Source organism: Rhinoraja longicauda, chromosome 18, assembly GCF_053455715.1.
Source record: "Rhinoraja longicauda isolate Sanriku21f chromosome 18, sRhiLon1.1, whole genome shotgun sequence".
Taxonomy (NCBI): Eukaryota; Metazoa; Chordata; class Chondrichthyes; order Rajiformes; family Arhynchobatidae; genus Rhinoraja; species Rhinoraja longicauda.
The window spans coordinates 6,824,552-6,846,788 of NC_135970.1; the positions used below are offsets into that span (position 1 = coordinate 6,824,552).

The following is a 22,237-nucleotide window of genomic DNA, read 5'->3' on the forward strand; positions in this document are numbered from 1 at the left end:
CCTGCTCCGGTTGTTAGGGGCAGGGACCAGGTAGGGCGGTCCCGGCCTGTTGCCAGGGGCGCGGCCTGCTCCGGTTGCCAGGGGCGCGGCCTGCTCCGGTTGCCAGGGGCGCGGCCTGCTCCGGTTGCCAAGGGCGCGGCCTGCTCCGGTTGCCAGGGGCGCGGCCTGCTCCTGTTGCCAGGGGCGCGGCCTGCTCCGGTTGTTAATGGCACGGTTGTTAGGGGCACGGTTGTTAGGGGCAAGGACCAGGGACCAGGTCGGCGGTCCCGGCCTGCTCCAGTTGTTAGGGGCAGGGACGAGGTAGGGCGCTCCCGGCCTGTTGTCAGGGGCGCGGCCTGCTTCCAACGCACTCACGTCGATCCGCCTCCCTGGTAGTGAGGGGAGGGCCTTGGTTGTCAGGGTGTCGCCGCTCTGCTCCTACGCCGGGGGTTGGGCCACGGTTTAGTCTCAGTCCGCCACATACATAGTAAATCCCCTTGACACAATGTGCTAGTTAGTGGCTCTCAACGTCCCGGGCCCAAGACTGCAAGATGGCGGACCCCGAGGCGCTCCGTTACTCAGCTCTCTTGAGCGCTGTGCTGGCGCTCGGGCTCCACAGACCGGTCGCTGGAAGGACCCTGAGATTCGTCAATCTGGTGAGTGTTGAAGGAGGGTGAATGAAGGAGGGGAGAGAAAGAGATAGCGATAGGATTTGGGGAGAAAGCAGGAACGGGGTACTGGTTTTGGATGATCAGCAATGATCATACTGAATGGTGGTGTTGGCTCGAAGGGCCGAATGGCCTACTCCTGCACTTATTTTCTAGGTGTGGGGAGGAGATGAAGATGTGAGGCGTGACAGAAGGGAGGAGAGGAAATTGAGAGATGGAAGCAGGTGAAGAATGACAAGATTAATTGACTCGGATAAGGACAGTGGGAGAGAGGAGTGGACAAAGGGCAAGATGGGAGTAGGAGGAAAGAATGAGGAGAGAATGGGGAATGACTGATTTGGAGGGTGGGGTGGGTGCACGTTTTGAGCGAGGTAGTGGCTAGAGGACTAGGGATGGAGAAGGAGGATGGGAGATTATGGGTAAGGTGAGAGGTGATTGTGGATGATCAGGGAGGAAGGGTAGATACAGAGAAGTGGGGAATGGCTGTGGAGGTTGATGGAAGGAGAGTAAGTGTGGGGAGAGAGAGGTGTGATAGAAAGAAAAGAGGTGGCTTGAGGTGTTGGGTGGGAAATATTATTTTGATAGAGAAGGTTGATTTGATTGGGGAGAGGGTGATGGGGAAAGGGATCGAGAGTGGGTTGGGGTAAATAGGGGATTGAACAAGTAGGGAGGAGGGTATGAGGGGTAGTGGAAGGGTTGAAGTGATGGGCAAATGGTTGTCAGTGCAGCGTCGGGATGTAGTCAGTTGAGGCTTCGAATCATTGGCAAAGTGGGTGGTATTGGAGGAGGGACTCCCAGAAAGGCAGCCAGGTGGGGAGGAAGAGGGTGCAGGTACAGTTGTGGAGGTGGGGGATAGCGATGGTGGGCTATTGGGGGGTAGTGGCTACTAGTGGGGGAATTGGGCTAAGGATGGGTGAAAGGGTTTGGGGAAGCAGGAGTGGAGAGCAGAATGTGGACGGGGGTAGTGGCTACTAGTGGGGGAATGTTGAGGGATTGGGGAGGCAGGCAGGAAGCTGTGAGGAGGTACTTGGAGAGCAATGATGTGTGAGCTGAGGTTTAGAGGTAAGATGGGAGCAAAGGCTGTGGTGGGAGAGGAGACATTAGTGGAGGAGCAGTGATCTGGGGAATGTTGGGGAGCAGTGATGGGAGGAGAAGGTGGGGTGCAGGTAATGGCAATGCAATGAGAGAGAGAAAGTTAGGCCGATAATGGATGTGGGGAGGGGAGTAGTAAACATGGACTGTGTTAGCAATGGATAAATGTCAGTTAAATTATCGTATAGCAGTACATGTAGAGTTCAAAAGCAGACCAAGCAGCTGCTCTTTAAATACAGTTGAAATAATCTATTTGTGTTTTATTTAAGTAAGTTGAACTGGTAGTTGCCTATTATGGCACGTGATGATCTGGAACGTAGGAAGTTGTGTCAAGTTTATTGTCGTATGCAAAAGTACAATGAGTTACAGGTATGATAACTTTATAGTTATGTGCTTCACAGGCACATAGACAATAAACGCAAAAAAGAGAAATTGTACATAAATTACACACATTCTGAAAGACAGCAAAAAGATAAAGTAAAAAGAACAAAGACTGTGCCAAAGAAAGGACATTAGTGTAAAACAAAATTAGAAAAAAAAACCCACAGTCCATGGTAGTGGTAGAGGTGGTGTGTGGTATGCTGTGGTCGAGGTAGTATCAGGGTTATGTGGGTTGATTCAAGAACGTTATGTAAAATTGCTGTTCCTGAATCTGTTGGTGTGGGGCTTCAGGGCTGACGGTAACATCGAGAAGAGGCATTGCCCAGATGGTGGGAGTCCCAGATGATAGATGCTGCGACCTTGAGGCTGTGCATCTTGTGGATGCTGGTTTGCCCTCGGTAGACTGGGCTGAGTCCACCACTCTCCGCAGCTTCTTGCGTTCCTGTGCATTTAAATTGCCATACCAGGCTATGATGCAACCAAAGAGGATATCTTCTGCAGTACATCTGAAGTTTGCCAAATCTCTTTAAGCTTCTAAGAACGTAGGATGCCCTGACACACCTTCATCATTGTATTTATGTGCTGAGCCCAGGACAGATTATCCTGGATGTTAACGCCCAGGATTTTGAAGTTTGGTTGGTCAACTGTCCCTATGTAAAGAGAATTAAACTAGTTGAGACAGGTGGCAAAATGTGTTTGGTATTGTATTATTATTGTCACCTTAACTGAAGAAAGCTTTGGTTTAATTAAATCAGATCATATAGCATTATAGCATTACATTACAGTTCCAGAGAAAAAGTCTATGTCTGCAATGAGGTTGTTTGGAAGATCGTATTAATACCTTGAAATTTTTGATTAAATTGCTCCTTAACCTTATAGAATCTAGGTTATGTATCCCTAGTTTAAGCAATCACTCCTTGTAATTTAACATTTGAGGAGCAGCTATTTATAGCTCTATGATTATACTTTGCCTTTGAGGTGCATTCCTAAAGCTGCACAAATATTTTAAGTGTGATCCAAGCAAGGCATTCTGCAGCTGAGTTCTTTGTACTTAGTTACAAAATCCAGCTAACCTTTTTTGTTACTTTCTATGCATGTACATATTTTAATCTCGCTTTGCAAAGCAATAAGCTTCTTGGATCACTATCGCATTTAGAAAATCCTGTTCTGCCTTTTCAGATCTGTCACTCGCCTCCTATTTGCATGTCCCAAAATACACACCAGATTTTCCTTATGTGCCTAATTTGTTTTATCTTTGCAATGTGCTTTTACCATGTATGCTAATGAGACTCCCAATTAGTGTGTCATTGCCTGGCTTGGATATGAGGCTTCTGTCTGATCATCAATGTTTATTAAAAAAACTATGAATAATTGGGATCCCTGCACTGAACCTTGCAAACACCACTAGGCACATCCTGCCAATTTGAATATCTTCCTATTATCCTTTGTGTCCAATTGCTCCGCCTGTTTAATCAATTTTCTTCAATTGCATGAGCCTCGCCTTAGCTGTTATGTCATTGAGGGCCTTTCATCGGATGTTTTTTGTAAGGTGACATGGAACATCGAAAAGAACAGTTTCAGTTGCCTGATAAAAGCTGGGAATAAACTGTCTCTGAATCTGGAGGTATGCATTTTCACACTTGTGTACCTCTTGCCTGATGGGGGAGCGGAGAAGAGGGAGTGTCCTGGATGAGACTCGTCCATGATTATGCCGGTGGCCGTGCTGAGACAGTATGAAGTGTAGATGGAGTCAATGGAAGGGAGGTTGGTTTGAGTGATGGTCTGGGCTGTGTCCACAACTCTCTGCAATTTCTTGCGGTCTTGAATTGAACTGTTCCCAAGCCATGCTGTGATGCAACTAGATAAAATGCTTTCTACAGTGCATCTGTCAAAGTTGGTGAGAGTTGTTGTGGACATGCTGAACCTTCTAAGCCTTCTAAGGAAATAGAGGCGTTGGTGTGCATTCTTTGCCATTTCTTCGATTATGGCTAGGCCACGGCAAGTTGTTGGTGATATTTACTCCTAGGAACTTGAAACTTTCAACCATGTGTACTTCAGCGCCGTCAATGTGTACATGGGTAGCTGTTTGTCAAACTTCTTATAACTAATACCCTCTAATCTAGGCAACACCCTGTTCTGCACTCTCTCCAAGGCATCCATATACGTCCTGTAATGGGCCAACCAAAAACTGCAACATGGCTTTCTGACTCTCATATTCAATTGATAACAATGGCTCGAAGGGCCGAATGGGCTACTCCTGCACCTATTGTCTATTGCCCCAACTGACGAAGACAATCATATCATATGCCCTCTTAGCCACTACTTGTGTTGCTACTTTCAGGAAGGTGTGGACTTGGACCCCAAGGTTTCTCCTTACAGTAATGCTGTTCAGGGCTTTTCCCCTCACACTCACCTCCAAAAGTGCAACACGTCGTCAATTAACCTGCAAACAGGTAACCGGCACACCTGGAGGAAACAATGTACAAACTGTTCACACAGCACCCTAGGTCAGTCTCTGGCATTGTGAGGCAGCAGCTTTACCAGCTGTGCCACTCCAAGGTGCATCACGAGGCACTGTGTATTATCAACAGCAACAAAAATATACATTCTGTATATGGCCCAGTGAATCCTTTGGTTTTCATTACCATTAACACTATTCAGTGACGAATGCGGAAAGATATGCTGGGAGTAACACTAGATGTGTAAAATACTTTGCATGTGTAAAACTAGCACCTCACTCTCCAACATTCCCGCCACCTACAACGTGATCTGTCCATCCCCACTCCATTCTACCTTCCGCACAGACCACTCCCTCTGCAACTCCTTGGTTCTCGCATCCCTTTCCACCCAAACCACTCCCTTCTCGGGTACTTTCCCCTGCAAACGCAGCAGATGTATCACTTGCCCCGGTTCCACCTCTTGCGCTTCCATCCAGTGTCCTCAGCAATCCTTCTGGATGAGTAAAGTTCATCTACTGCATCAGGTATTCCCAAAGTGGGCTCCTCTCCATCAATGAGATCACTTGTAGACTTGGCAATTGTTTCGCTGAACACTTGCACTGGGACAGCCAAGGCCTATTGGATCTCAAGATTGGTATCTACTTTAACTCCCCTTCCCATTCCCATACTGAGCTTTCTCTCCTGGGCACCTCCATTACCAGAGTGAGGCCACATGCAAACTGGAGGAACAGCACCTCATATTCTGCTTGGGTAGATTTTTAGATTTAGATTTAGAGATACAGCGCAGAAACAGGCCCTTCGGCCCACCGGGTCCGCGCCGCCCAGCGATCCCCGCACACTAACACTATCTTACACCCACTAGGGACAATTTTTACATTTGCCCAGCCAATTAACCTACATACCTGTACGTCTTTGGAGTGTGGGAGGAAACCGAAGATCTTGGAGAAAACCCACGCAGCTCACGGGGAGACTGTACAAACTCCGTACAGATGGCGCCCGTAGTCAGGATCGAACCTGAGTCTCCGGCGCTGCATTCGATGTAAGGCAGCAACTGTACCGCTGCAGCACCATGCTGCCAACCGACGGCTTACAACCCAACAGTATAAATATTGAAATATCCCAATTTTAGGTAACTTACCAAAAATGCATCCCTTCTTCTTTCTCTTCCCTGTGCCCTACCTGGACTCGCATTCACCATTCCTTCCCCCCCCCACCCCCCACTACATTTCTTCCTCTAGCTTTACTATTTGCAACACTCTATCCCCTTATCTGACACCTTCTGTATTTCCAATCTGGCCTTTGTTCAACCATCTGCCAGGCTTTGCTTTGGCCCTCCTCTCTTCCAGCTTTCTTCCCCCCCCCCCTCGCCACTTCCCACCACAGTCTGAAGAAGGATCCTGATCAAATACGTCACCGATCCATGTTCTCCAGAGATGCTGCCTGACCCGCTGTTACTCGAGCAATTTGTCTTATTTTGTAAACCAGCATCTTTTGTTCCTTGTTTCTCCTTTGCTCCCCATATAATGTTTCTTTGAATAGCTGCCCATTGTTCCTGTCAAGCCTACATTCTGGGAGTGTGGACATTCCAGACTTTAATCTTTGTCATTTTGTTATTGTCCTTTGTCCTTCAACACATGACAGCAGCTATCTGTGGCAGCAAATTATTTTTTTAATGTTGTCCCTGATTCTCTTCTTATAAAGCAGAGTGACACGCTATATATATATACATATATATATATATATACATATATATATATATTAGACCGAGTGGACCCGTTAGACCAAGTATATATTAGACCGAGTGGACCCGTTGGGCCCAAGCCTCTCCTGCATTGGTGCAGCACCCTCTCCTCCCCCCCTCCTCCACCCCCCCTTCCCATCCCCCTTCCCCTCCCCCCCCCCCACTCCATCCCCCTCAACCCCCCTTATCCCCCTTTCTTCCTCCCCCTCCCTACCTAAGAGATAGATTTAAACTTTAAAATGTGAATAACTTTAAAAATATATCACCGATTTCAATTAAACTTCTCCCACGTACTTGGCCAAGGAGAGGTTGAATATTGCGGTGAGCACTGGAGCAAGCTGAGTAGCACAAGACTTTAGTACTCGCCCAGATATACCATCTGTGCCTCTAGCTTTCCTCGTGTTCACACGCGTCACTTTGAATTCTCATTTAATGTTGCCCAATGTATGTGTGTGTGAAAAGCCAAACTCACAATATGAAAAAAATGTAAAGAAATTTTGTTCCTGATTGGTCCTGTAAATTTAGTAGCAATCTGGTATTTATTGAGTCAACGTTGCAATTTTCTGCAGTATTCCAGTAGTTACACTGGGGAATATTGGGAGCAATGTTAACAGAGGAATGTCAGAGAGGGAGACTTAAGGTTACTTTCTTGCAAATGAGTTACATTGAATGTATTTAAATGTTTGTATTATATTTTTTAAGTATTTTAATTAAAATGAATAGTTTTTGATTCTGACTGACATTTACAAACATTGAACTTAAGAATCTGTCGGAAGTATCCCTAGGGCTTTTTATTTATTCATAGGCTTTCTCCTCCCCCACCCACCACCATATGACAGTCCCGGGATGGCGGGATTGTTATATGATGAAACGGCTGGGCTTGTATTCGCTGGAATTTAGAAGGATGAGAGGGGATCTTATAGAAAGATAGAAATTTATTGAGGGATTGGACAAGCTAGATGCAGGAAACATGTTCTCGATGTTGGGGGAGTCCAGAACTACAGTTTAAGAATAAGGGGTAGGCCATAAATGATGTTTATGTTAAATTTTACTTTATGTGGCTGTGTGTCTTGTTGCTTTTCACAGTATGGCTGTATGGTAACTCAACTTTCACTGTACCTTAATTGGTACATATGACAATAAATTGATCTTGAAATCTTGACATTTAGAACTGAGATGAGGAAAAACTTTTTCAACCAGAGAGTTGTGAATTTGTGGAATTCTCTGCCACAGAAGACAACGGAGGCCGATTCACTGGATGCATTCAAAAGGGTTAAATAGATCTCTTAGGGCTAGCGGAATCAAGGGATATGGGGAGAAGGTAGGAACGGGGTACTGATTGCGGACGATCAGCCATGATCACATTGAATGGCGGTGCTGGCTCGAGGAGCCGAATGGCCTACTCCTGCACCTATTTTCTATATTTCTATTGAATTGAATTGAATTTATTTGTCATTCATAAAAATTAATTTGAATGAAATGTCTTTACCATACAGCCATAACAATAAACAGCAAACAAAACACACAATTACAAAATTTAACATGAACATCCATCACAGTGACTCTCCTCCAGGCACCTCCTCACTGTGATGGAAGGTAAAACAAGTCTTGTCTCTTTCTCGCTTCTTTTCCTGCGGTCAGGCAGTCAAATTGCTGCATCGAGGCTCCCGATATTGAAGCCCCCGCCAGGCGATGAGGGATCCCATGGCCAAGCTGTGCCTGGCGATGAACGGGCCGATTCAAGCCTTGCGATTCGGGACGGACGGACGGCTGGAGCTCCCGAAAAGTCGATCGCCAACCAGGGACCTGCGAGCTCCCGATGTTACAGACCACAGGGCCCGCGGCCGAAGCCTCCGAAAGGCGAGTCACAGCCGTAATCGCACTGCTACCATAGCCTCCGAAAGTCAGCCAGCTCCGCGCGTGCACAGGCTCTGCGATGGGAGCCTTCAAAGTCGATCCCAGCTGGAGGTTGCCCAGCTCCTCGATGTTAGGTCGCTGCACGAACGGAGATACGACACGGAAAAAAAGTCGCATCTCCATTGAAGAAAGAGATTTTTAAAAAGGTTCCACCGCCCCCCACATAATACACACCTAAAAATAGACTATTACATACATCTAACATTAACAATAAGAAGGGAAAGAGACAAATAGACTGCAGGCGAGCCACAGACGCAGCGCCGCCACTAATGAAGAATGTTTCTGTTTCTTTCCCTCTCCCCATTCTTTCCCCCCCCCCTCACTCCCCACCCCTGAACCGTGACTGATGTTGCACCAGCTTCTCTCCTCCACCTACATTCCTCCCTCCAGCTTCACAATTTGCAACTTTTCTGTCCTTGAACTCACGATTCAAACTCTTTATCATTTTGGGCTCAAACCTGTTTCTTCATCTCTGGTCTTTGTCCAACAATCTGCCTATCAAAACCTCCCCCCTCGCCTGTGATCATCTATTACTGGCCGTGCGTTGTCCTGCCACTCCTCTCTTCCAGCTTTCTACCATGTTCCCCCTGCAATCAGCCTGAAGAAGGGTCCTAGTCCAACACATCACCTATCCAGGTTCTTCAGGTATGCTGCCGGACCCGCTGAGTTATTTCAGCATGTTGTCTTTCTTTGGTAAACCACCACCTGCTGTTCCTTGTTATTATATTTCTAGGGCTTGCTACTTTTGTCAAGGCCTTGATCAGTAGCCAGTTTCAGAGACACAATGCAGGTTGGGGAATGATGTGCAAGCTCCCCACCACTCGGATGTGAACAAGTTATAGCCTGCAGGCATCAAGGTCTCAATCTAAACTGATTTGGCATTAGGGTATGGTCTATGTTCCCAATATGTTTCCTGTTTGGCTTTGAGTGAATTCAATTAAACAATATCTCTTTTTAGTTCAGCAACTGCATTCTTTCCAAGTTTCAAATGCTGAATCATTGATCATATTTTCAATACCACCAACTTGAGGTTTTAAAATGGTGAAATCGTGAGCTACTACATTTATAATGGAGTTAAAATCAGTCTGCAGAAAGATCCCGACCCAAAATGTGGCCTGTTTATGTTCTCCAGCGATGCTGCCTGACCCATTGAGTTACTTCAGCACTTTGTATGTACATAAATTGCTTGAATTTTACAGCAGTGAATTTATTCTTTAGGGGATAAATGGATAAATTTTATCTTGCTCCATACAGATATCAGGGTCTCAGTCTGCATTGGTATCTTTTTGTATCGGTAATGATGTAGCATGAAAATGAGCCCTTCAGCCCAACTTGTCCACACAGAAGAAAATGCCAATGTAAGCTAGTCCCATTTGGCCCATGTTCCTCTCAACCTTTCCTATCCATGTACCTGTTCAAATGCCTTTTTAACATTCTCTTGCATTTCTTCCTGAACTATGATTTCACCGGGAACCATAGTTGACAAAGCTCTTGCTGTCATCTCCACTTTCTACCTCTACCACTTTCTTCAGAAGCTTGTTCCACATACATGCTACCCTCTATGATGAAAAAAGTCTCTCTCGTCTTAATCATATGTGCTCTAGTTTTAGCAAAAGACTGACCATCCATCTTGTGATTTCTATAAACCTCTAAAGTCATCACTTGGCCTCCTTTGCTCCAGGGAAAATAGTCCCAGCCTGCCCCGTCACTCAAGCCCTTCAATCCCAGCAATATCCTTGTGAATCATTTCTGTACCCTCTCCAGCTTAGTCACATCCTTGCATGGCAAACAGAGCTGCATTCTACATTCCAAGTGTGGTTTTACCAACATCTTGAACAGCTCTAACATAATGTCCTAACTCTTGTACTCAATGCTGTGAAGATACAAACCGTGGAATTTTGTCTACACTTTTCCCCCTACTTTTAAGGCCATGTTTGCAATCTCTCTAATACTGTTTCAAATAGTCTGCTTTTCATCTAAAACAAAAGTTCAGCTCCACAACGGTGACATTGGGCTCCCTTCTTGTAATGCTGCTTTGTTGCACGAACTGCAGGTTTTAGAGACCAAACTTCTGCATTAGTAGCTCCTTTCTTCTGTTCTAGACAAACCATTAAACAAATTTCTTCCTCGACCGTAGAACCAGCCAATCCCCATCGACCAACACTCCTCCGCCTAGCAGAGCTGGTTCTTACCCTCAACAACTTCTCCTTTGACTCCTCCCACTTCCTCCAAACCAGAGGCGTAGCTATGGGCACTCGCATGGGCCCTAGCTACGCCTGCCTCTTTGTCGGGTACGTCGAACAATCCCTGTTCCAGACGTACACTGGCCCCATCCCCGAACTCTACCTCCGCTACATCGACGACTGCATTGGTGCTACCTCTTGCACCCATGCAGAACTCACTGACTTCATACACTTCACCTCCAATTTCCATCCTGCCCTTAAATATACCTGGACTATCTCTGACATCTCCCTCCCGTTTCTGGACCTCACCATCTCCATCACAGGAGAAAAACTAGTGACGGACATTTATTACAAGCCCACCGACTCGCACAGCTATCTGGACTACACTTCTTCCCACCCGGTCCCCTGCAAAAAGTCTATTCCCTACTCCCAATTCCTCCGTCTACGCCGCATCTGCGCCCGGGATGAGGTGTTTCAGACTAGGGCTTCCGAGATGTCCTCGTTTTACAGAAAACGGGGCTTCCCCTCCTCCATTATAGATGAGGCCCTCACTAGGGTCTCTTCTACATCCCGCAGCTCCGCTCTTGCTCCCCATCCCCCCACTCGCAACAAGGACAGGATCCCCCTCGTTCTCACCTTCCACCCCACCAGCCAGCAGATCTAACATATCATCCACCAACATTTCCGTCACCTACAACAGGACCCCACCACTGGCCATATCTTCCCATCCCCTCCCCTCTCTGCATTCCGCAGAGACCGTTCCCTCCGCAACTCCCTGGTCCACTCGTCCCTTCCTACCCAAACCACCCTAACCCCGGGCACTTTCCCTTGCAACCGCACGAGATGCAACACCTGTCCCTTTACCTCCCCCCTCAACTCCATCAAAGGACCCAAACAGTCTTTCCAGGTGAGACAGAGGTTCACCTGCACCTCCTCCAACCTCATCTATTGCATCCGCTGCTCTAGATGTCAACTTATCTATATCGGCGAAACCAAGCGCAGGCTCGGCGATCGCTTCGCTGAACACCTGCACTCGGTCCGCATTAACGCAACTGATCTCCCGGTGGCCCAGCACTTTAACTCCCATTCCCAGTCTGACCTCTCTGTCATGGGCCTCCTCCAGTGCCATAGTGAGGCCCGCCGGAAATTGGAGGAGCAGCACCTCATATTTCGCCTGGGCAGTTTGCGGCCCGGTGGTATGAACGTCGACTTCTCCAACTTCAGATAGCTCCTCTGTCCCTCCCTTCCCCTCCTCCTTCCCAGATCTCCCTCTATCTTCCTGTCTCCACCTATATCCTTCCTTTGTCCCACCCCCGACATCAGTCTGAAGAAGGGTCTCGACCCGAAACGTCACCCATTCCTTCTCTCCCGAGATGCTGCCTGACCTGCTGAGTTACTCCAGCATTTTGTGAATAAACCATTAAACAAATATGTGCCTGTATTGGTGAGTCAGGGCTACTGCAAGCTTGCCACTGCATTCTTCTGGGTGTCTTCTGTGCAATGAGATATTTGCTATTCATTGCTGCATTGTAGAATTAGGAAAATATGTACTATCAAAGTGGGGGACCCTCATTTTGGAAATTATATGTCCTCTTAAATGTGCACATGGAAGATGTCTCTGATGCATTTCTTCCTGAACTATGATTTTACCGGGAACCATAGTTGACAAAACCCTTGATGTCATGTCTACTTTTGCCTTTGCTCCCTCTCCATTGAGGGCTGGAGTTTCTGTGCTTCTCACTTTCCACACCACCAGTCTCCTCTTTCAACAGAACCAAAATGGCGGCGCTGCCCTAGCAGCTGCGGCTCACCTGCGGTCCATTTGTCTTTGTGTTTTTGTTGTTTTTTTTGTCTTAATTGTAGTTGTGATGTGGTGTTTTTGTGTTTGTGTACTATGTGTGTATGTGGGGGGGAGGGGGGGAACTGTAACATTGTAAATAGATGTCCCTTCCGAACGGAGACCCGACCTTTGTTTTCTGGGCCGTGTCTCCGTTCCTGCTGCGGCCTACCATCGGCCCAACTCCTGGAGCTGGCGGCCTCCAGGGCTCTGGTTCGCAGAGCCCGCGGATCAGACTTACCATCACCGGAGCCGGCCGTCTTCGGAGGCTGCGGGAGCGGCTGCGACTCGCCTTAGGCTCGGGCCGCGTGGATGCCGACATCGGGAGCTCCGGCAGCGGCAGCGGGTTCGCCCGCCCCGGATCGCGGGGCATGGGCCGCGGACATTTCACCGTCCGGCGCGGCCTAAGATATGCCGCGGGATATTTCTCTGCTGGGCGGGGGCTTCAATGTCGGGAGCCACGACCGCCCCGACGTGCAACAACAGCGGCAGCAGCAGCGTGTTCGCCCGCCCCGGATCGGACTTATCATCAGCGGAGCCGGCCGTCTTCGGAGGCTGCGGGAGCGGCTGCGACGCGACGCGCCTTGGGCTTGGCCCGCTGTGGACCGTCCAGCGCGGCCTACAACCACAACAACCTGACCGCGGGCGAGGACAGCAGGAGAAGGGAAAGACATTGTGGCCTTCCATCACAGTGAGGAGAGGACTGGAGGAGACTCACTGTGATGGATGTTTCTTTGATGGATGTTTCTTTTTTTGTGTGTTTTTGGGGTTGGGTAATTTGAATGCCTATTTAATGCTTTTATTGTTGGACTGTGTTTTTGGGGGTTTTGGGGTTGTGTAATTTGAATGCCTATTTAATGCTTTTATTGTTGGACTGTGTTTTGGGGGGTTTTTGGGGTTGTGTAATTTTAATGCTTATTTAATGCTTTTATTGTTGGACTGTGGGTGACTGAATTTCGTCCAATATTGGATGACAAATAAAGCTATCTTGAATCTTGAATCTTGAATCTTGAATCTTGAATCTTGAATCTTGAATCTTGAATCTTGAATCTTGAATCTTGAATCTTGAATCTTGAATCATTCTTTGCATATTCTGCCCCCGTCAATGGGATTTAACCATTCCCTTTCTCAGGGCCCTTACCCATCCTTTCACCACTTTCCTACCCACAAGCTAAATGTAACAGTGATTCACTTCCACTGCTATTGTAATGTACTACATCCTCCACACTGGAGAAACCAGACTTGGATTGGGTAATCATCTTGTATTTCCCAGAGGTTACCTCAAGCTTCCTGTAGGTTGCTTAATTCTCTACCTTCCGTCCACACCGACATATCTGTCTTGCAATGTTCTCGCAAGTTTCAACCAAGTCTGACAATCAACAACTCATCTATCTGGGCATGTCGCCGCCTGCCTAATTCAATGTGAAAATTGACACATTAAAGTAACTTGCAAATTATTTTTGTATTGGAAATTATCTGCTCTGCTGCAGGTAATGTGTGATGTAATATTGGCTCCACCTGACCTGCCGGGCATATCCCAAAGCTCTGCATTTTGCAGCTTTTACGTTTTATTTTACTTTACTTTAGAGATACATCGGGGAAACAGGCCCTTTGGCCCACCGAGTCCACGCCGACCATTGAACACCTCGTGTACTGGCATAATACTATACACTAGGGATAATTCTACAATTTACAGAATCCAATTAACCTACAAACCTGTACATCTTTGCAGTGTGGGAGGAAACCAGAGCACCCAGAGGAAACTCAAGCGGTCCCAGGGAGAATATACAAACTCTGTTCAGACAGCACCCAAAGTCACGATTGAACCTGGGTCTCTGGTGCTGTAAGGCATCAACTCTACTTCTGTGCTGCTCTATTTCCTTGTGTTCTCTCTTTCCAATTGCCTCATTCATCTCGCACCTGGATGACAAAATTGGTATTGGTTTATTATTGCCATGTGTAGAGAGACACAGTAAAAATATATACTTTGCGTGCTATCCAGTCAAATCATACCATGGGTATGGGTACAATCAAGCCATGCACAAGTGCAACAGGTAGTACAAAGGGAAATATAACCAGTGTGGACAAGGGATAGAGAATTAAGCGACACATGTCTAGCTCTGCTTTGAGTGGTGGAGAATCACACAGGTTCATCATATTTTAAGGTCATGTCCTGCATGTTGAAGGTGTGATTCTGGTTCTGGACTCTAGGGAACATCCTCCCTCTAACAATGGCAACACAAAAGGCTGCAGAAGCTGGAATCTTGTGCAAAAAAAAAAAAACTGCTGGAGAAACTCAATGAATTAGACCACATCTCTGGAGGGAAATAGTCAGCTGATGTTTTGGGTCCAGACCCTTCCAGAACCATTGCCTGTCTACTTCACTCCAGAAATGTTGCTTGATCCGCTGAGTTCCCCCAACAGTTTGTTTTCTGCTCCTTGTAACTAATCTGTCCGGTTCTGCTAGTGTATTATTTAATTCCACACCCACCCAATGAAGTGTTCATTAACAAAAATACCAACAGCGAGAAACCACTTTGTGGGATTACAATTTATTTCAAGTACTATATAAATGTAAGTTCTTGATACTGTTGTGCTGGACTACTGTGGCAAGGTGAGGAGATGCACATCAAGGCAGAGGAAAGTCTTTTCATGGTTTCCATCACCTTGAGACAATCCAAAGGCCTTTAGCGACAATGAAGTATCTTTTGAAGTGAAGTTACAATTTCAATAGATGAATTGCACCAGCTAGTTTGTGAACAGCAAGTTCTTCTATTACAATGATGTACAGCAAATGACCAAATCATTATTTGCAGTTGAGCACTAAATGTTGACCTGTGATCTTTGGGAGAATTGCCCTTCACATCTTTCAAATAAGTTTTAGGGATGTTTGTCCTTGATTTACAGACCTGAAAGATGGAAGTTTTATGTATGACATAATTTAGTCTTACTTGTAAATTCTTCACACAGCATGAAATGTTGGTAAAATATTGAAGAAAACTGATTTGGCGAAAAATAGAAACCAAATTTTAACATTTGGTAAAACGGTGAGGGATATTCAGAATCAGAGAACATTAACAGCAAGGAATAATGGAATAAATGGTCAGGCACTAGCTCTCAGACACCATCTCATGCCTACACCTTGGCCATGATCCCACAGACGAACACCAGGCCATCACTTCCTGGACAGTCTCTGATTTCATCACCTCTAGCGATGTGGTCTCCATCGCCTACAACATTATCATTCCCCAGCCAGCACTGACCGCTTCTATCACCTCTCCAAAATCCACAAACAGAACTACTCTGGCAGACTCATTGCTCCTGCTCTGCCTGTTCCTGCCCCACTGAATTCACCTCCACATTCCTTGATTCTACATTCCTTGATCCACATTCCACGTCCCGTCCCCCCTTGTCCAATCCCATCCAGTTTGCATCCAAGACACCTCACATGCTCTTCAACTCTTTAAGAACTTTCAGTTTCTAGCCTGTTCACAAGTCATAGTAGAATTAGGCCATTTGGCCCATTGAGTCCCTCTGAACTATTCCCCCACCAGGAAGGTTTCAAGGCTCTCCATTTATTCCTTGAACCGACAAAACTTCCCACACTCTCCTCCGCCTGGAGATCTTGTCCTCGCCCTCAACAATTTCTCTTTCGACTCCTCTCACTTTCTCCAAGTTAAAGGTGTAGCCATGGGCATTTGCAAGGGCACCCAGCTATGCCTTCCTTTTTGAATGTTACATCAAACAACCCTTGTTCGACTGGCCCAACCCCCAACTTTTTCTTCACTACATCGACTATTGCATTAGGGCTGCCTCCTGTACCCATGATGAACTCATGGACTTCATTAACTTCACCACTAACTTTCACCCTGCCCTCAAATTCAACTGGACTATCTCTGATACCTCTCTCCCCTTTCTTGATCTCTCCATCTCCAACACAGACTATCAATTGGCGTCTACTACAAACCTACCAACTCCACAGTTATCTTGACTGTACCTCCTTCCACCCTGCCTCTTGCAAAGATGCTCTCACTTAAGCTCAATTCCTCCCATCTCCGCTGCATTTGCTCCCAAGATGAGGTTTTCCAAGCAAGGACATCTGAGATGTCCTCATTCTTTAGTGAATGTGGTCTCCCCCTGGCTGTCATAGATGGATCCCTCGCCCAAATCACCACCGGGTGGCGCCGTCAGCAATGACAACCTCGCCAATGGTCTGTCTTCTTGTCTTTTTTGTTATTTTTAGTGCATTATAAAAAGTTTGTGTTAATGTTCTCTGGTTTGTTTTATGTGGGGGAGGGGGATTGAGGGAAACTTTTTTCTCAATCTCTTACCTTGCCGGAGATGTGATTGTTTTCCGGATTGTGTCTCCTGTCGCTCTGCGGCCTAACATCATGGAGCTGGAGGCCTTACTCGGGACTGACTTTGAGCCCCACCTTGGGGCCGTGGACTTGCCATCGGAGCCTGCAATCCCTTGCCTGAGAATGACGCTCCAACTGCGGCCTGCGGATTTCACCATTGAGGAGCTCGCAGTCTCGGGTAGAGTCTGATGTCTGGAAGCTCCAAAGTCGCAGGAAGTTCGACTAGCCCCGACCCGGGGTTTGATCGCCCCGACACGGAGGGCCCAACCGCTGGCTGCGGGAGCCAAGATCGTCCCTTCAACGGAAGGTTCGAGGCCCTCGACCGCGGGAGGACAAAAAAGGGAAGAGATTGAACTTTTTTTTCGCCTTCCATCACAGTGAGGAATGTGGAGGAGTCACGTGGTGAATGTTTATGTTAAAATGTATTTTGTGTATTTTGTTGTTTATTGGTATGACTGGCAAATCAAATTCCTCGTATATTGCAAAACATACTTGGCTAACAAAGTATGATTATGACATCTCTTCTGTGTCCCTTAGTTCTGTTCTTGTTCCCTCTCCCCAGGCGCAACAAGGCCAGAGTTCCCTTGGACCTCACCTTTCACCCCACCTACCTATCACCCCACTAGCCTCTGAATCCAACACAGCATCCTCCAACATTTCTGTCACCTCCAACGTGATCCCACTACTAATCACACCGTTCCATCTCCACCACTTTCCGCCTTCTGCAGAGACCGTTCCCTCCACATCTGCATGGTTCGCTCATCCCTTCCCACCCAAGCTATCCCCTCCTTGGGTACTGCAACCACAGGAGATGTGACACATGTCCTTGTACCTCATCCTAGACTCCATCCAGTTTTTTTCCCACCACTCCCTTTCCCTGAAGCCTTGGCTGACAATGCACCCATTTCTCTCTCTTCCCCCCCCTCCCCCTCCCCCCAAAAGTATGTTAACTAGCTTCACAGTTTGCAGCAATATATCCCTCTTGGACTTATACCTATTTCTATCCAACAATCTGCATATCAGGGAACCTCCTTGTCTGAGATCATGTGTTGCGCACCGTGACTTGTCCAGCCTCTTTTCGCCTTCAGTTCTTTTTCCCTCCAGTGCCCCTACTACAATCAGTCTGAAGCGTCCCAACATGAAACGTCACCTATGTATTTTCTCCAGAGCTGCCAAAGCTTCCTCGTGTCCCTTCTTAGCCCTCCTGGTTTCCTCCTTCATCCCTTAATATTTCAGGAATTCACTTGACCCCAACTGCTTGTACCTTACCCATGCCACCTTTCTATTCACCAGAGCCTTAATATCTTTTATCATCCAGGACTCCTTACTCCTGCTGGCCTTACTCTTTATTCAACACGCAGACTTTGAACTCTACGCCAGGTTTCAGTGCCTTTTGGTAGCCAACAAATGTGCAATATTGTGAAAGGTTTATTGGGCACAGCGTTTTTAAGTTTACTGACAGGTGGTTTTTTGAACCATGGGTGGAATACTGCTATTTTGCAGCTAGAATCTTCAATTAGAATGTCACATTTTTCTCTAAGAGTATATTTTTCAATTTGGTTTCAGTTTGTCTTATCTGTGAGCAATAGAAAAAAAGTGCATTGTAATGGCAATGGGTGTGAGATGAGCGCAGAAGAAAAAAATAGGAGCAGTCTCGGTACTTGAGGGGTCCAAGGGTTAGTGTAAGACAAAATCATAGAATAGTAACAGTAGTTTCTCAATGTCAAGAATTTGTTTTAAAGTAATGGAATTAGACTTTGTCGTAATCAGTGTAAAATATGAAAGTGCAGACCCAATATGGGTTTATTTGATAAGTGCAGTAGGATGTTAATGTTGTGAAATAAAAGCAGGAAAAGTTCAGGTCAAGTCAAGTTTATTGTCATATATACAAGTACAGTCAGGTACAGGTATATCACAGATGCAACACAGGCACATACACTCAGGTGACACACATAAACAAATAACACTAATTCCGCAAGACAGTGAAAAGAAACATGCAGTTCAAAAATCAAGACACCAGTGTAAAACATAATTAGAAAACAGGTCCACGATGTTGCACAAAGTATTCTGTGGTGTTCCATTGTTGGAACACGAGTTTATCAGCTTCAAATTCCTGGGCATTATCATCTTGAATGACTTGCGCTTGGCCCAGCACATAGAAGTAATGATGAACAAGATGCACCTTTCTCATAGATTTAAAGTGATTTGACATTTCATGGAATACTCTTGTAAAGTTGTACGACCTTGTAGAAAGTAGCCTGACTGGTTGCATTGTGGTCTGTTTTGGCTATTCCAACACATAGGAATATGAGAGACTGCAGAGAATGGTGGACTCGGAAAGACTTTCCTTTTCAGAAGTCAGCGATTCGTTCCTTGGTTTTGTAGAAGTTGAGCGAGAGATTGTGTTGTGGCATCACGTAACTAGGTGTTCTGTCTAAGTTGTGAGACATTCAGCTTGTGTGGAGATCAAAACATTTAATATTTCAAAGGTAGACACAAAACGCTGGAGTAACTCAGCGGGACAGGCAGCATCTCTGGAGAGAAGGAATGGATGACGTTTCGGGTCGAGACCCTTCCTTAGATTTTTCAGATATTTCAGATGGGTGACCTTCCATCAGAATTGGAGCCTGCTGAATGCTTTATTTCATCTTTTCAGCATCTATAATATTTTGCGTTGGCCAACTGCTTCTGAAGAATGGTCCTAATCCAAAACATCACCTATCCATGTTCTCCAGACATGCTGTCTGACCCATTGAGTTGCTCCAGTACTTTGTGTCTTTTTGCCACGTCATCCTTGCTCTATAGCATGGGGCTGTATAGTACTTTAACCGTATTTATTCCTATCTGGTAGTTAGTGTGCACCCCTGTGGATTTAAGCTATTTCAACTTTGCATATAGGAACTTGAGCTCTCAAATCCCTGTTCTGTTGCATGAAATACTAGATTTGCATTGTTTAAAGAATTCAATATGCATTTGAGGTTGATATTGCATGTGTAAGAATCCAGTTGAGATGAAAGAGTATAATTGAAACTGGTGAGATTGTACAGAGCCAGCAGGTAATCCCTGAAAATAATTAGCACTTTTAAAATTATCTCTCTCATTAATTTCAGTCTGAACTTTGTTTTCCTTTGTTTCTGATCTGACTGTAATTCATCCAGTTTCCTTGTGTACTTCCTTTCATCAATTATGGCTAATAACAAGATTCACTGCGCCTGAATTTCAGATGGTTTCAGGTGACTGTTGTCCGGGAACACTGAAATAATTTTGCAGATTCACCACAATACCGTGTGAAATAAAGCAAGCCGAATCAGAAATCCACACTGATTCTCCTCAATTCAGGGATTTCTGGGGTGATGTGGCAGGAGAGGAATTTGAAGTGTCTGGCATCATGAACTATCTCTGTCCCACAGTGACTTTGTTGTAGTCTTCCCTGCATGAATCAGTTCCAGCAAACACAGCACCCAGAATAGACCATTGCGATGCCTCTGAGCAAAAAAATGATAGAGTGGACATGGAAAGGATGTCTTGTAATAAGCAAATCTAGAACCAGAGGCCACAGCCTCAGAATAAAAGGGCATACCTTTAGAATGGAGATGAGGAAATCATCTCATTTGAATGAGATGAATCATTTCATTCATCTCATAAAGATATTTATCTTTAGCCAGAGGGTGGTTAATCTGTGTAATTCATTGCCACAGACAGCTGTGTAGATCAAGACATTGGTATTTTTTAAGTGGAGATTGATAGGTTCTTCATTAGGAAGGGAGTCAAAAGTTACGGGTAGAAGGCAAGAGAATGGGGTTGAGAGGGAAAATTTGATCACCTATGGTTGAATGACCAAGGAGACTGTGGGCTGAATGGCCTAATTCTACTCTTATGTCGTATGTGGTCATGGAGTATGGAGAGATTTTAGAACTCTGAGACACAGCGATATCAGATGCAGAGATATCGGAGTGTTCTAGTGCAAGATTTGCAAAAGATTAGTATACAAACAGAGAAGGTATTTAAGCAGTTATCATTTTTTGCGAGTGGACTTGAGGTTATGCTTCCATTATAGAGCAAGGCCACATCTGAAATAATCTGCAGAGTATTAGTCTCCTTTCTTTAGTAGAAGGTTTACTAAACTAACACCCAGAATGAAAATTATAAACCATGGAAACGCACAGCAGGTCTGGCAGCATCTAAGGAAAAGAGTTAACATTATGGGGAAAATTTTCTTTATCATAATCATAATTATACTTTATTAGCCAAGTATGTTTTGCAACATGCGAGGAATTTGATTTGCCATACAGTCATACCAATAAAAATCAACAAAACGCACAAAATACATTTTAACATAAACATCCACCATAGTAACTCCTCCACATTCCTCACTGATGGATGGCGAAAAAAAATCTCTTCCCTTCTTTGTCCTCCCGCAGTCGGGAGCCTCGAACTTTCTGTTGACAGGACGATCTTGGCTCGTGCAGCCGCCGGTCGGGCCCTCCGCATCGGGGCGATCAAGCTCCCGCATCGGGAACTTTCATAAAGCTACCTGCTCATTTCAAGTATTATGAGGAAACTTCGGATAGCGTAGGCTTGGATAGCCAACATTGGTGAGCTTTCTTTGTGAGGCCACACCTGGAGTATTAGATACAATCTTGGTCTCCTCACCTAAGGAAGGATATACTCATTTAGGAATTAACTTTCTCTGTAAAAAATTTAAATTAATTTCTGTACTCAACATTTACATTTGCCCTCTTACCTCTTGTTCAATGTCATATTTAATATTGTAATGCTTGAGTTAAAATGCCTTTTTTCTCTTTAACACATTGAGAATGCTTTATTAGTAACAAAGCACACCAGTCATTCAAATAAATGGAATGATTTTCCATAATCAGATCATTAAGATATGACTCTTGAAAGACATTCAACCACGGGAAGTGGTGCTGTGTAAAATGACAAAGCTGCCTCCAAGTTTTAGGTAGGAAGGAACTGCAGATGCTGGTTTACACCGAAGATAGACACAAAGTGCTGGATTTAGCTGAAAGTAGACACAAAGTGCAAGAGTAATCTGATGAAGGGTCTCAACCTGAAACATCACATTCCTTTTCTCCAGATATGCTGCCTAACCTGCTGAGTTACTCCAGCACTTTGTGTCTATCTTCCAAGTCGTGGAAAACTGTTATGGTGAAAGGATTGGGTTGGTAGGTGCCTGAGAAATAATGCTATAGAGAGATTGAGAGTTCAGATGGGTAAAAAGGATTTTGAAATTGAAAATGGCCTTTGATCGGGTTCTGGGAGTTGGATGAGATCCAAGAATACACCAGAAACATTTAAATCTCTCCCGCTTACCAAGCAATTCAGACCTTCCAGTTACCTTCACGCTCTACCGTTCAGTTTAAATGTCATTTGTCCTGGTACAAAAGCTCAAACTATCCTTCAATCTCATGAGCCACATATTAACCTTTGTTATTTTTAAGTTGAGTCAAGAGTGTTTATTTGACATATATACTGGAAGTGGAACAATAAAATTCTATTTTGGTGAGAGTGAGCATTTTGTTAAGTAAGGGATATGAAGGCAAATAAATGTAATGGAGGTGTTCATCATGGTTAATCTATATTCGGTGACGAGTGGTGCCT

At 45.5% G+C, this 22,237-nt stretch overlaps 1 protein-coding gene across 1 annotated transcript in view; it reads left to right on the forward strand.

The window, feature by feature from the left end:
* Window positions 1-259: 259 nt before the first annotated feature.
* LOC144602217 (lysosomal acid phosphatase-like) overlaps window positions 260-22,237 on the forward strand; it is a 51,097-nt gene continuing 29,119 nt past the window's right edge. Inside the window, exon 1 of the mRNA XM_078415033.1 lies at window positions 260-635. Within this exon, the coding sequence (XP_078271159.1) occupies window positions 531-635 (105 nt within the window). The 5' untranslated portion in view covers window positions 260-530. The remainder of the gene's footprint in view (window positions 636-22,237) is intronic.